Source organism: Rhopalosiphum maidis, chromosome 1, assembly GCF_003676215.2.
Source record: "Rhopalosiphum maidis isolate BTI-1 chromosome 1, ASM367621v3, whole genome shotgun sequence".
Classification (NCBI taxonomy): Eukaryota; Metazoa; Arthropoda; class Insecta; order Hemiptera; family Aphididae; genus Rhopalosiphum; species Rhopalosiphum maidis.
In genome coordinates, this window is record NC_040877.1 from 68,058,668 (window position 1) to 68,076,551 (window position 17,884).

At 24.7% G+C, this 17,884-nt stretch overlaps 1 protein-coding gene across 2 annotated transcripts in view; it reads right to left on the bottom strand.

The window, feature by feature from the left end:
• LOC113550254 (collagen alpha-1(III) chain-like) overlaps nt 1-6,892 on the bottom strand; it is a 32,679-nt gene extending 25,787 nt beyond the window's left edge. For both annotated transcript variants that reach the window (XM_026951986.1, XM_026951985.1), the window contains exon 1: nt 6,637-6,892. In XM_026951986.1, the coding sequence (XP_026807787.1) occupies nt 6,637-6,684 (48 nt within the window). In that variant the 5' untranslated portion in view covers nt 6,685-6,892. The remainder of the gene's footprint in view (nt 1-6,636) is intronic.
• Nucleotides 6,893-17,884: the final 10,992 nt, after the last annotated feature.

Consider the following 17,884-nt stretch of genomic DNA (forward strand, 5'->3'; position numbering starts at 1 on the left):
CATCAGTTGTGTGCATTTCTTTTTTGCAAAAATCCATATACAATTACATTTTCAATCGTTTAATGGTATATCTAAAGCCTTATTTTCACCAATAAACGTTTGTAAGTTATTTCATTATGTAATCTGCAATTTATATTTCCAGACAGCAGAATTGTAATTTTGACAAAAGCCGGGTTCTTATTAAAGCTGTCATCCGTCAGATATATTTGTTTAACTGGTTGATAAATCGCATTACTACATAAAACAGGATAGTCGTGAACGTATTGCTAAAACAGTTTTAAAAAAAATGATTCATCCCAAAAAGTCAGGGAGAGTCAGTAAATTGCCCCGTAAATGTGAAATATATTAATTGTGTTCGAATAACAAATAAAACACGTATATGATTTTTTTTTAGGCCAGTGATAGTGTGTTCTATCTCTTTATACCCTTGACCGAATGACTTTCTAGGGTATAAATTAAAACGTAATCACAATCTATATTATACGCTAGAACTATATTAATAATTTACCCCATTAGATTAAAACTACACTTTAATATGGTAAATACGAATGAATAGATATTCCTATAACAAAACGTAATTTAAATAACATACACGCGGAAATGTTTTAATGAAATCTGATGTACAATGTTATCCTATTATAAAATCGTTGTTTTAATATTATAAAATATATACCTACACATCCATTAAGCTTTAACATGTTGCCAATCAAAATTATTTTTGTACCAATTACTTTAATATTATATAAGATATTATGAGATAAATCTTCTCTTTAGATTCAACGCGAAACATAATACAATATAATACATTACTATACTCAATAATTATAAAGTTATAAATAAATAAATGTACGTGTTAAAATTAAAATTTGACAAAACATTCTATAACATATATATTATATACGATTAAAATTATTAGAAAGAATTAATTGTAAGAAATGAGTAATGGCCGTAGCGTGTTTAAGTAGTTTAAGTAAAAGTAGTTCGAAGTATAAATAACAAAATCACATTTAATTAAAAATGAAGATAAATATATGGTGCAGATTTTTTAATTTTTATATACTCAATTAATATTTTATTATTCAAACCATACAAATATATTAACTATAATAATAATAATAATAGATAATGAAAATCCTAAGGATTTTTATAAATCTATAAAGTTATATTTTATTGATTTAAATGTTATTTTTTTCTTTTTCATAGTTTTACAACATATTATACTATAGCATCAATAATAGAGAGCTTATTGTATTTTGCAAGCATTTTATCTCGTGTCTACAAATGTGTGCTTATCTGTTTCCAAACATTTGCTGTTGAAAAAACCTACATTCGCAAACATTTTTCATTAGAACAAATGATGATATAATTTATAGAATTTATAGTATTTTGTATTTAGTATTATTTAATATTTGTAACAACCAACTAAAAAAATTATTTATACAAAATTCGAATAAATTATAACCGTTTAAAATCAGAAATTGAAAAAAATAAATCTATAACCCACGTGGAAAATTTACTGTTCCGAGTGAATTTTAACTTTTGGTAAAATCTAATTACAATTTTTGCGTAATAACTTGTTGTATCATTTTTTAGAATTGTATAGAACATAAAAAAAAAATTTCCTAGTAAAAATTATAATCTACATGTCATTAAATTTATAAATGTATTTTGACATCGACATGTTAAAATCACCCACGTGAAGGACTGAAATTACGAAAAGTAGAATTTTTGCAACCTCCCACCCACACAAATCAATAGGATGTTAATTAAATCAAATTTTTGACTTCCGTTAAAAATAAAAATGTTTATATGATTTATGTACTTCACATTCCTTATAAACTTATTCATCAATCGGACTTTCCATGACGTTACAAATCGTTAGTCGACTATTATTTTAGGTAGCATTTTTAATTTAATGAACTCATTTTTATTTAATTATATTTAATATAATGACGGTCTGTGATTTGAACAAATGCTAGATGCTATTAGGGGATTATTACTCATTAATGAGTTTCCGTTTTCGCCGTGTTCACACATAATAACATAATATATTATGTTATTCACACAAACATATCATTATCTGTTAAATCAATATTTGGCAGGTGCAGGTAAACTGGTAAACTGTTTGTAATAATGTCGCATAAAGAGTCCATCCAACAGTGCGTTATCGATTGGTATTTGAACGGTACGTTTAACCACTTGACTATACCACGTCTAGTATTAACCAGCTTCAGAATAACGGCCTTTAAATAATCAATAAATAATAAGCAGATTTGTATACTATAGCATCTATAGCCTACGGGGAGATGGCAGAACGTTTTCAATAAATTGATTTTGAACGTTATAATAAATTTATTTCCTATTCCGGACGATACACTGTGGGAAAAATACTGTAGAACATAATATATCGTAAATTATAACAAAACGTTTCAAAAGCGTATTGACATATTATTTATATTTGACTTGGTAAAAATTGATTAAACTGATGACACCGAGTAAACCAAAAATGACACAATGACCGTAATGTTTCGCATTGAAACATTAATGAAGTATACCCAAAAATATTGATTAAAATGTATTAGTTTTACACTTTAAGAAACACTGCACGTCTGCACGCTATATGTATCGATTGTAGGTATACATATCATATCATATAAAAATAAATTATGTTGTCGTGGCTTAAGGTATTAATCTTAAATGTGTTATGGCACAATGTCAAATGTTATTTACGAACGGCAGACAGATAAATATAAGTATATAACGTACAAGATTTATCTGATTCACGATTAATAAACTTTGTCATTATTAGCATGTCGGTGGTATTCGATATCCACGAACAAACAATTCAACAAATTATCATTATAAAAATGTTATTCACGCGATTGTGTAGCTTAAAACAATGTTGTGCAACATATAGCTGTAGGGTACCTACGTGACAATTAATCATGCTCTATAAATTCCTTATCATAATAATTAAGTTTAACTTAAAAGTTGGTCACAAACATTCTACTTTGAAAGGGTAATGGTATTAGAGATGTGAATTGTTGGTATCGTCAAAATATTTTATTCAATAACTCTGAACTCAGTTTATTTAATACTTTTTGGTTTTGTTTCAATACAAATTATTATCAAAAAAGATTTTTTTCTTTTTTAATAGACTGATAAATCTAAAACAAGAAACGTGTTCAGAATAAATTGCTGAATTAAGAAAAATAAAGTAAAAATAATATATATCAATACTCAACACCATAAACAATAATAGAGGTACTAAGATATGAATTTATTTTATTAATGTGAATTAAAATTAACTTCTTATATTTTTAACATATATCAACGGTAACAGTTTAAAAAAAATTAATAGGCATTATTTTACTCATTTAATAACTAATAACTATGTTTAAAACTAATTAATTTTATTTTAATTAGAAATTTTATAAACATGTTCAAACCTTTTAGAATTAAATATAATAATATATTATTCAAAAAAATAGTGACTTTATGCTTTAGTAATTTTTATTTTATATCTTTACAAGAACAAATAATAATATATGCGATTGTATTTTCTATTTATTTGAATACAAACAATTTTAGATGCATAAAGCATGTTTATATTTCCGAAGTTTATTATACAATCCATTATTTATTTAACATTTTAATATAAAATATATGATTAGAAAAATAGTGACCAAACCAGTCAAGAAATGCCATAATGATTTCATGGTATTAATTTATTTTAAATTTTAGTTTTAAAAAACTAAGAATTTGTTTGCAGTTTTTACATAATTTATTATACTTTATATTATTGTAAGATCGAATAAAAAATTAAAAGTTTCAAAATCTTTTTAAAAGAAGCTATTTCTATTTCTATGTGAATTTTATGAATACATGAATTCACATTAACTAAATTTTAATGCTTGGTAGATTGAACGTATGCCAATTGTATGTAATAATTTGTATACATTGTGATAACAATGGTATAAATTACAAATTTTGGTAAACAGCAAAATAAAATCTTAATTTAACAGTTAATGATGAAGCCTAGAACATATTATTTTTATTTTTAAAATAAAAAAAAATCATCGAAATCCTTAAAAATGTATAAATACCGAATTTTAATATAATAAAGGAGATATGCAGATAAGTAAATATTAAAACAATAAAAATAGCTATTGTGCAATTCATGTATATCATCATCAAAATTATAAGGAAAGATAGTGTAAGAAGGTTACATAGATGTCACACCTTGATTACGACCTAGATCAATGTTACATTCGTTCGCATCTTCTAATTACGATTCAATAATTTATTACTATCATGTCATTATTGAATACATTATAAACGTTGACGATAAATAATATTCTTTATAAGCCGATAGATACCCTTGTTAATATTATATAAACGAGTTTTTTAAAAACAACTTTAATCCTTATAGTTTTGTGTGAAAAATAATGAATACATTAGCGTATAATTCAAATATATTCCATAGTAAATATACTATTACATCAATATCTATTGATGAATTTGTTCTTTGATAAATTATAGATTATGATGTTAAAATGTATCATAGTATCATAGTCATTTATAGTAATTTTACTATACATATTACATTTGATATAATTTAAGTATTTGTTAATAAATTTAACATTTAATCGAAGAATTATATATGTATTTGATTAAGAGAACTAAAATTATCAAATCTGATTTTAGGCATTATCTGTTAGAAGATAAATCATAATTTGTTAATATGTATGTGCTGTTTAAATAATTTCATAGGTGTTTTTTTTTTAAATATAAGTCTAATGTAAGTTGTACATTTTAAGAACAATTAATAACGTAAATACAAAATAATATGAAATTAAAGAATAATAATAACGCCGTTAATTAAAATATAATATACTAATTAGTTAAAAATTAACTATGATTAATAATATACAAAATACAACGTATGTACATATTATTACCTACTAAAATTAACATTTTTAAAGTTTAAACATTTAAAGTAAATTTAATAGTATTAGGTACCTTCATTATTTTGTGGTTAATTTTTCTCATGTGCGAAATAATACTTTAAAACAAACAACACTTGAATTAATTTTTTTTTTAAGTTTTAAGATAGACATCTTTTAGTTTTTAATCATTATGTAAAATATAATATAAATATGCCGAATTATAGCAGTTCGTATTTCGCGAAATAAGCTGGTTAATTCGATCGTAAAACTATTCTGTTGACCAGAGTCATTTTAACTAGCCATGAATTTACGTGACCATATTTTTATAGTTATCAATTTACTTATGGCCGAAATAGGCTATCTTAAATTGCATGAAAAAAAAACAACTTTATCTAAGTATTGTTCAGTCTGTTTGTGTAAATTCTAAAATACCTAAATTATGCTCTCATGTATGAAACCTATCATTAGTTATGCTGCACTAATTAAAAATATTTATAAAAAAAAAAATACATATTTATTATTTACTATTTTCATTTTTCCATTGTTTAATATTAATAAAATTCTGTGTACTTGCACTAATTTCTATTAGCTAATAATATACAAAATAATTAAACAAACTGTTAATATTTAAATATTATTCATTTTTTTATTATGATAATTTTATGTATGTAGAAATAATGTAAAATACTAACGAAATAATTGATAAGCTTTAAGTTATGGTTACTTTTAGTTTAGTAAAGTGGAGTTGGCATATTTTTTTTATACTTTCCATGAATAAGTTATTAAACTAGATATTTAATGGTTATAGAATATTATTCTGTACTTAAATAATTTAAAAATATTAGTAAGTGTAACATTTTAATAAATTAGTATATCAATGGTTGATAAATGATAATCGTTATAAAATAAAAGTGTTTTAACACTATATTCAATTAAATATAATATACTTTATTCAAAAATATTATAATTTGAGGTACTAAAGATTATCTATTTTTTATATGAATCTTATATCAACTGATTAGATGTTTTTAAATTTGTTAAAACTTTTATTAAATATTCAAACTAAAGTAAAATGTATGTTTTTTTAACACCTGAGGAATATTAACAAATTTTAGTATTTTCTTATATTTTAGTAAATTACTTTTGGTTAAAATATATATAATATATATACACTTATATGTATTTATTTTATAATATTCAAATGAATAAACTTGTATTATGTAAATATATCGTTTTAATCGTAAGAAGCTATTTTTAATTATAATTTACTGTAAAATTAAGATAGCTATGAAAACTAGGTACACAATAATATCATATTAAGTACCTATAGGCTATAACTACTTAATATTTTTTAGCCTCGTATTGTAATAACATTTTATGTTTAGTTGTAAAATTGAGTATAATTACAAAAACAAATAGTTAGGTAAAAAAAGTACAAAATTATCAATCGTTAAATTATTAAAAATATTAATTTAGACCTAAAAAAAAGGCTTATACTTTTTTACTATTAACATATTATCAACTATCTTAAACAACAAAAAAATATTTTTATGTTCTAATAATAATTATTGGCACCCATCAAAAAAACAAACTTTTTCGGGATATCGTAATATTGTATTATTTATTTTTTAAATCTCCTAATCATAAGTATTGTAATAATATTACATGGTATAGTATGGGTACTCACGTTTTTACGCGGTTTCAAAGACATCTTGCCGTACCGTTGCAGGCGCATGGCGTCCGAGTGCTCGTATGGGTTATCCTGCTGGAACCCGAACGGCCGGAGCTATATTGCGTTCGCGTGAATGTGTATGTTTTATTGTAATGTTATGTGCGAGACGACGCGGCAGACGAGAGTGAACGTGTACCTCAGTGTGTGTGCGATAACAATCGCGGGTGCGTTGTTTGCGGACTGGTTCGTTCCGGCGTAAAGAGTACGAACCGTTGGTGTTTCGGTCTTATATATAGCGAAAGCCGGACCGGTCTGCACAGGGAGACTTTAACGCCGCGCCGCAGCCAAAAAGAAGATGACGGCGGCGGTGGTATGAGCGAAACGAAAAAAAATCATACGATAAAAACCGTATTACGTGTAGCCGGGGGTCCAGCGGTCAAGGTCCAGCGGATGCCGCGTTTGACCCCGGACACGGATTATTTTTTTACACGATCGATGGAAACTGGAAATCCCAGATGCAGTTGAATGCGATTATTATAGTATTATATATGCACACACGCACCGTGCAACACATTTAATGTAAGATATAAATATACCAATAGAGCGACCTAACTACGTTATATTATATCAGTACTCACGTAGTCACACACGGTTATCAGTTGTCGTGTAAAATGTAATCGTTATTATTATAGTTCTATGCGTGTGTATATATAAGTATACTATATAATTAAACATAATATTTGAAATTATATAAATCGTCTGTAACAAAATATATGAACTCACCGCTAAACTATTCGTTTGTGTGTGCCAAAATACATCTTTCAATTGTTCCCGATAAAAATGATTTATAAAGGCATAGGCAGAATAATAAAAAAAAATTGTATTTATAGGTACTTTAAATACTATTAGGTACTTGTTTCTGCGTAATAAACGTTGAACTGATTTTATATAACATTTTGTTATAAATGTTATAATATATCAGACTTGGAGAGCAATATTTGCGATGATCATTGTCGTAATATTAATAGTTACATTCGAATAACAATAGTAGCGAATTATTTATCCAACAAAATGTAAGCGTTCATAAAAATCTATAAATAATATTATTTTCTGTTTTAGTTATTTATTATTTCTATAATGAAGTAAAGAAATTTAATTTGAAATATATTTTAACACCAAATATCATTTCAAGTCCTATCAAGTAATTTTAAATATAACAATAAAAAACATCTTAATAACTATAAAATATTAATTAATTAATTTCACTAAAATTGAAATTTTTAATACTCTTAAACAAATATACGATGCAATCGTCAAGATTTTAATATAGAGGTACTGCAATTTAAAATATTATCATATAATTTAATCCTTACCTTTATTACTATTCAAGTTTTCTTACACAATTTACGTTGATTTTTACAATTTTTTACTGTACTTAGATTATTGTCTTAAAAACTACAGATTAATTTAAAATTGTTTAAATTTGCATACGATTTCTAATTTACAGGATAATTTAAACTTTTAGAGTAAATACTATTTTTTTAGAAAAAATGGGCAGTAAACAAATAAAAAATATCTTTGTACAACTTAATATAGTTTTTTGATTACACAATGTCTGTCAACAATAACTACAAAAGCTTACTGTTATAACTGTATGTTTGTGTTTTACTAAAACTAAAGATAATAAATTAATACTACAAACATAATTATGCAATTTTAATTATTATATTAAATTTTTAAAATTGTAATTATTTATTTTAGCTTATGAGATACAAATATTACATTTTTATCGTCAATTATTAATAATGATAAACAGCTACTTTAAATAGTTATTGCTTCATTTCTTAATTCAGTTAGGTGCCGTATGTATTTTATACGAATCTTATTATTCGATTTCAAATTCGAGTGCGTTTCTAATTACATATTCATATATAAGGCGTGATTGAAACATTGATTGCGTGATTTTTCTACATTTAATTATGTGCTACGAACCACCTTAATAAATTAATTATATGATATCGTTAAATAGATTCAAATTTCAATACGCCTAATAGTAGTAAAATGTTGATCTATGAGTAAATATATTTCAATTTATTTTAAACGATTATTAAGATTCTTAGGGCTTTATAAAAATAAAAATAAAAATGTAACTAACCGTAAATATAGCAAAACTCTTTGCATGCTGATTTTTGACCGAAAAATGTACATTATTCATGTCAAATACAATCCGTGACTTTTTTCTTTAAGTACGTAAAATGTTGTTATATATATATATGTTATCAACATAATTTTATATTCTGGAATGCACTATAAAAAATTAAAATAATTACTATTATTTTATAAAATGAGTACTTGCTTTTAGAATGACTGCTTTAACAAAATAATACAATACGTTTGAAGAGGAATTATTAATAATCATTTACAAAACGCAAGTATTATGTTTATGAAAATATAAATTGAATACTAAAGTAGTATAATTGATCATATTAATTGAGTTTAACAACAATATTTAATTGAGTTTTGCATGTTAATTCACTGAGCATGTGAAAATACCTATGCGTTTAGAACACGTAAAAAATAACTACATTAAATATGACTATACGTTCGTAACTTATAAAATACACACGCAGTAGATACCTATGTTAACTGAATTGTGTCGTGCATTGTATTTTAATAACTTGTTGGAATAGAATGCATCTAGAATAAATTATAATAAAAAATTATATATATACAATATATACGTATACAACTTTTATGCACATATAATTACACAATTACAAACATTAACTAATATATAATTTATAATTGCCAGAAATTAAACTCGCAAATTCATCAGAGTGAAATGTCATTGGGATACTATACTATACTTCAATGGAATAGGTACAACGCGTACAAGATATTTCACATATTTTGTCACTTGAAGCACGCTACGCAGACATTTACTGACACCGCCTCCACAGACTGGCTTACGGTAAAAAATAAAACACTCACTCCGTTTTTCCATCACAGTGGATTTAACGCCAAAAAGTAGAATACGTAAAATCACTATTGTTATAAAATAGAATGAGAATACCTCTACATATATTATCTCATACACTAAATTTTTGATTTATTAATTTTAAAACGAAGTATAAGAATAATATTATAAAGACTCATTCATATTTTTAAAGAAATTTTTTTTTTTACTTTATCTGTTGTTGCAAGCAAATACAGTAAAAGATTAGTTGCCGACGTAACGTATCTGAATATTTTCTTATTGAATATAATATTTTAATCAATGGTGTCAAAATAAAATATAGTTAAATAATATGTTTTTTTTTTTTTACTGTTAATATGTTAATAAATTATCATTTTTGTGTTTGTATGTATATTTTTTATTTTTATGTAATATTCTAAAATTTGAAAGGAATAACCTTTGGTTCAGTACCAAAAATGTGATTTAATGTTTACTATTTAATCAGTAATCATTAGATGAACAGTCGCGGAAATCAAAGCTATAAATTATATTGTGATTATTTTTGGAGACATCTCAGACATGTTATCTTCATCATTACATAATTTATTTTAGCGGCATAATTTATTATGTATTATACATATTTTATATAGTATACAGTCTTATAGATATAAAGCCACATAAGTTACAGGTGTTGACCACCAGAACACTCTCTCATATCGAAACAAAATAGTGATAAATTATTGCAGATCTAAAAACAATAATAAACTATATTTTAATTCTGAAAACGGTTTTAGCTGTATATCATCGAATTTTATTTACGGTTCAGTAGTTTTTCTTCATGTCTGATACAAGTATAATCACTATAAGTTGATTGAAAAATTACTATCCAGATCGATTTTGGAATAAATAAAACTTATTGAACTTATTAAAAAATATGGAAGACGATAAAAATAATCATTGAAAAAACAATGAACCGACTCAGCCATGATAAAAAAATTTAATTACACTGCATATGTTAAATTAGAATTAAAAAATATTTTAGACAATAATATATCATATACTTCATATTAGTATATTTTAATTTAAAATACAAAACGTGATCTTGAACTAACTATTTGGAATCAACAATTTATAACTGACTTATGACTAGTTTACACAAACCAAGCCATATTTAATATATTGACATAATATAGTATATATTTAGGAATTCTATAATATGGAGTAACATTTACTATTTCGTTGTTAGGAATTTCTTAGTATCGTTTAATATAATTTTTTATTTTTAATGTATTTATTAGTCACCATAAGAGTGATTGTTCACTTATCCAATAAGTCAATGTTAATAATTTATACTTATATTTGTATTTGGTACTATCTTTGTGTCCATTGCTTAAGTAATATAAATAGTAGTGCTAAATAGTTGCAACAACGTAATAGTTTCAATGGTTAAATAATTGTTTTTTGTGTGGTCACGCTGAAATAATCATATGATAATGAAAAATGAAGAAAATAATAACTTATTTGTTTTCATATATTTTAGACGGAAACAAAGACTTTTCTTTATTTATTTTTTATTTCAAAGGTAACATTGATATTAAAAATGTTTACCGTCTATGTGAACAAAACTTTAGTTTTTGACGACCTCTATAGTAATTTTGTGTTGAGTATTTATTCAAGGGCGGACGAAATTGAAACCACGGTTGGATTCTAGATTTCAATCGAGATTCATGAATTCAATATGATAGAAACTTTTATACAGTATCATCATTTGAAATAATATTATTAATTAATATCTATACTAAGATGTTTATCAATTTAATTTTTGTTCCTTGATTTTTAGCTCTGCGATAAATTAAAAATATGTTTTGATTCCTCAGATTTGCTCAATACAAAATTTATGTAGAAACAACACATGATGTGCTAATTTAAAAAACGGATTTATCCTTGTCACTAAAAAAAATGTTTCATACTTGTACTTGCTTTACTATTCTGCTTAAACATGTATAACTAAACGTAATATTGTTAAATTTAAAGAGTTATTCAAAGAAATGTATGAATCAGCTATACGCTTATACAACATTGCATATATGGTATTATAAGGTTAGACACAAGCATTTTTATAACTTGAGATCATTTTTACGATGTTCAACATCATCTAAAAATGTATTAAATTATCAAACCATTGATGATTTGTGATATTTCATGATTTAAAATATATATATATATATATATTACCTACGTAATATTATGTTTCCTTTATTCCTAAGATTTTTATTATACGCTTAAAAATGACATTTCTAGACGTTATTATTCAGTTACTGTATGTTTGTATTTATTTATAGTTTTCTATTGAAGTTTAAAACACCTGTAACAGTTTGTTTAATACCTATTTCTATTAAAAATAATACTATAATTATTATTATATTTTAGTATGTTTCAAGTTATGATCTAAATTATTATTATAACCTCGAATGTAATAATATTAATAAATGGTTTACCCATTCAAGCCTTCAAACAGTTCGTGCTATAAGTTATTAAATTCACTTATTGTAAAAACTAAAAATATATTCTTATAACAAATTTTAAATTTATTTAATAATAATAAAAATATATATTTTGCTTCATTACCGATTTATGGCCCTTGGCTATAAATGAAATGTACACTGTACAGTACTTATCGGCGATCGCATAGTGTACCAACTACTGCTACAGCAGTACTATAATAGTACATGGAACAGGTAGATACACAATCTATAAACATATTAGTTACGTGGGTAAACTGAATTCATGAATTTAAAATGAAATATAACTAATGTGTAATATTGCCTAATAAAATATACCTATTACTTTTAAGTCGTTGACATTGCTAATGAGTAACGGTAAATACGCATGTTTATATTATCACGTAACAAATGATAGATGTATTAAAATATATAAATAGAATATTAAACTAATTTAATATCAATAAAACAATTTTTATACAATGATTATGTCTTCAGAAGTGTTGACTAAAGCATGTCATTTAACAATATGCGTTTAAAATCAACAATGGTATTAATTGGTAAGCATGGCAATGGAAGTCGTGACAGAGACCAACGACACGCGACGTCTGACGATGGACACAACAGGATACGTATATTATAACTTATAACATATTCTATTTACGTTTTATAAAAACATAGGACAAAAACAAGTATGAACTTAATATAAAATATGAGATACAACAGGTGATTAAACATAGTCAATAAGCTTACCTATTCTATATGTTATCTAAATTGTCTATTTCGTATAACTTGTACATACAATACACAGATTACTAATTAATAATTACCATATAAGTAAAAATGTATTACTTACTATTATCTACTATTTAATTATCAATTATTATATTTCGATATTTTATACATGTTTAAATTCAAATATAATGATAACACGCTTTACTATAAAACCAAAAAAAAATTTCTTTCGTTATTTCACAATAGCTATAGCTTTGATATACGAGTTTATCATATTCCTCTATAATATTATATTATCAACTAGTGCCTTATACGGATTGAAAATTGAATTCATTTTTTGATTTTTACAATTGTTCTTCAAAACGTAGAAGTTATTTAGTTAATCGTTGAAAAAAATGTCAACAAACAAAGTTTTTACCAAGGTCAGCTCAAAATCGTTTTTTAAATTGAATGATTTATTATTGATTTAAAATTGAATATGAAAAATTATATACAGCGAAACAACTACAGTAACAATGCTTAATGAAAAAACATAACGCCAAGCTATTTAAAAGAAAATAAAGTATAATCGATATTGGTTTTATATACATAATATAGAATATTGTTTCAGCATAATATAGGTATTGCACGTCTTGCATACTAACTTATGATATATTCTGAAAAAAACATTTTATACAAATTAAATATTCAAATTAACAATTAACAACATTTGACATAATTAATTTGATGTTCTATAGTATCTACTTTTTATTATTCTTTAAATGTATTTGTTCCAAGTCTTAAAATTAAAAACGTTGAAGTATTTTTTTTCAGTATTCATAAGACATGATCAAGTGAAATATCAAAATAGTAAAAGAAAAAAAAATACGAGTAGATGTAATATAATATAAAAAACTATAACTAATGATATATAATGTATTCAACTTATTAACAAGTTCAAAATTAATTAGATAATTATACAACATTAATATATATAATTTCGTATCAAGTATAATAATCACGCCAATACAATATAACTCATGACATTATACGTATGAAAATATACGCATAATAATATTTAACTTATTAATTGTTATATTGAAAAATATACCCTATACAAATTATGTGCATTCGCATTTATTTCTACTTAGATAAATAATATATTTATATGCTATATTAAGTATTCAACACCGCAACAAATATTAAATATAAGTGCCTAACGAGTAACGGATAATTAATTCAATAATAATGTTAATATTTTGTTAACAATTGAAAATTGTTATAATTTAAAGACGTGTGGTATAATCCATGATCTAAAACCAAATATCAATATTATTAATTTGCAATCGTGAATCGAGACAATTAAGTTTCTATTTTAGTATATTATTAATCATAGTTTAGAATTCAGAACTGTGATCTAACCAAGTCTTTGTCAGATTTAAATTTAGTAATATTTATATATTATTATAATATTATCACTTATGTTAATAAGAATTACTGTATTATGTATTATTATTATTATTATTAGTTATTATTATTATAAACGTAATTCATACAGATAATATAATATTACTTTTATATATTACAAAAATAATAATAACAAATTGTTTAATGATATGAAAATACTTCAGTTAGATATAAAACATGATTTATTTACACAATTGAACGAAAAAAAGGGGAACTAAAAGAAATTATGTAAATGTATTATTATGTATTGTATATTATAATATACTTTTATTCGCGATACTAATACAATTACGTAATCAAGAATATTTTATTTTTTATTCAATCTCAAAATTTAAATTAAATTTTTAAAAAAGTCGTAAATACTATTCTAAATATAGTAATATACTATAATATAAAAAGGGATTGTATTGAAATAAAATTTGAACTGTAACATTACCTATTATTTACTTGGTACATTTAGAAAAGACGCATTGATGTATTTGTAAAAACTATATACCAGAACTAATATTATCGTAACGTATAATAATAATTATTAGTGAGTTAATATCTGTAAAAATTAGTCTTCAATAGTAAACAACACTAATATTTAAGGTACAGCTTTAAAAATGTAGGTAGTTGTAGTTTCAACGATCATCCACATAATAATGTAATTTAGTTTCACAATTCATAGAAAACAATTTAAATAATAATAAAAAAAAGATTTATCTTCTATTATACGTGAATAATATAAATATAAAACCAATATAAATATTAGTTTATAAATATATTTTAAAAATGGTATAAAAAATGATGGTATTACGACCAATTTTATCTTTTTAAATTATATACTTTTATTTTTAATTTAAAAATGGTCCGTGGCCGTATATAAAAAAATGAAACAATAAAATATTTTACTGTGTCTTCACAAATAACATTTTATTTTTATTATGTAATCAAATAAATGAATAAATACATTTATAATTATTTTTATTAGTATTGAAATAAATTGAATTTGCTGCATAATATATACTAAATTTACTACTCGTCTAACGGTACAGAAAAAATCTGATCAATCGAATAATAATTTAAGTTATTGCTGCCATTCTATTATTTCTCGTACATTCGCATAATCTATTAGATAATATCGTTTTGACTTTTAAAATTCATTTTTTTTTCTCCGTAAACGTAGAATCATACAATATTATAAGAACCGTGGGTTGTGACCTCTTCGATACATCTCCGTGCGTTATGATAGAATTGTTGTTTTTCGAAATGAGTTTCGTAATTCGAAATTGTAATATATTCTCGAGCCAGCGCGGACATTTGACACATAGGTTGTTACGTACGTACGAGGAATGGTTTCTCATTACACCTGTACAGTTGTACCGTTTATCACTGCTTGGACAACACCGCAGCCGAGTCAAAAACACATTATAATACCACAGTGTGTATGCATTGCTTGACAGGGATTACAATTTATAAGACCACTGTGCCGGCGTCAAGCCCAATGGTACTCGAATAAAATTGTTTTTCTTATTATTGTCGTTTAATTAATCGCGTCGAAGTTAATATAGTTACTTAATTTTTTTACATTACAATATTACAATGTTTGAATACAATTTTAAACTGCTGTGATACTTCCGATCTTTTATAACGCCGTGACCATCGATCGTGGGCTGAAATTATTGTGTTTTAAACTAAGCGAAAAATGTTTTCTGAGTTTCAGTCATGCGTGAAAATATTTCAAATTTTTCCGATCGAATAATGATTATTTCAAAAATATATTTTATATAAATCTAAATGCAACAATATATGTATCCAATAAAAGCGTACATCGCACAGTTATCAAGAAGGACGAAAAGACCACATACTGCATTTCACCACAACAGAAATTCGGCGGCTAATGGCAGTCGTTATGATAAAAGGTTTTGCGTATAGAATATCATATTGTGAGACTTTTAGAATTCCGCTGGTCGTCATCATCGCGTTGTATTTCGGCGATCATATTGAGCTCCATAAAATATTCCGATAAATTCTATCTAAATGCATCTACTCGGCCATACACGACAATATTATTATTATTATTATTATTATTATTATTGTGCGTCAATAACCAGTTTTGTTTTGTGTGACAATTTTTTTCCGCCGGGCAAATCGTCATTTATGTGCCGTTGTCGCGAACCTTTATTACACAGTCATTGTGTTACACCATATCAATATAATATCATGACATAATAATAATATATGTATAATATATATAGTCTTAGACGAGGTCGACGATGTATGGTTTTAATACGCTCATTTTTTGTGCACGTTTTTTTTTCTTCTTACTAACATTTTAAATAAAATATTTTAAGGTTGTTTTGGAAATTCTTTGGTTATTAGTCAGTTCAACTTTATAGATTGGACAGCATTTCAGATATGTTTAGTTATCTGATATTAAAAAAAAAAAAAAATAATTAGATTCATAGTCAATTACAATGCCATTTATAAAAACAAATTTTACTATTTTAACAATTCATTGATTTTAGTGGTATTATGATGATTGAAAATCTTTGTGACAACAAATCTATGAATCTGCACTGTATCTAAAAACAACTGTACGATAACACTTTTATTCACATTATATAGAATGTTTGTAGATAACTAACACAATGGTTACATTGATATTTGATAGAGTATTATAGACCATAATCAATTATATGTTTTAGAATTTGGCAAACTTTTTAAAAGCAGAATGTAGCCAACAGCACTACAACAATAATGACATAAAAATTAGATAAATATACATTAATATTATAAAAGCCACATGACGTATCACAGTAAAACTAAATAAATAATACAATCGTTTTCCGAACAATTATTTTATAAATGTTCTGAGAATTCGTTGACTGTGACATTTATCGACATTAGAACTGTTTTCGATTAGTCTAAGAAGAATTAGTCTGAAGACTTTCGAGTTTATACACAGTCAAAAGCTATTTTTTTCTTTAGTAAAGTTCCAATAGTGCGATGAAAATTATTACGCAATTCAGAGTAAAACATAGACAAAATAGTGTATATTCGTCTATTTGAAATTTAGGACGATTATTGTCGATAATAAAATATCATAAGATTTCAGATTATTGATTATAAATATTATAATAGGTAGCAAAAGTTATTTTGACTCATTGCTGGAATATCACTATAACTATACAGTTTAAATGACTTTATTTTCTACTAAAGTTATATTTGCCATTGAAAATGCAATATACTCGTAATAGAGTATTGGAGTATTTGCTGAGTTTCAAGAAATCCTAAGAATAGAGTTGACATAGCAATAGGTTATATACTTATTTTTATCAAATAACTTTTATTTTTTTTTTAACAATAAGATTTAATTAAAATGATATTGTTTATTTCCTAAGCTGTATGTTCAATTAAGGTTAAGTTTATAATGGTATTTTATTGCAAATCTTAAGCTCAGACTTAACTGCACAGTGCATATCATAGTGTACCACTTAGGTTTGAATTCCTCCCCATTTGTATTCACCGCTAGTTATCAAATATATATGACTTACAATACATTTTTTATTGTTTGGCTCTAGATCAAAACTCAGTTAATTTATTTTCTCTTTTATTCAACATTGAAACTGACCTGGACCAT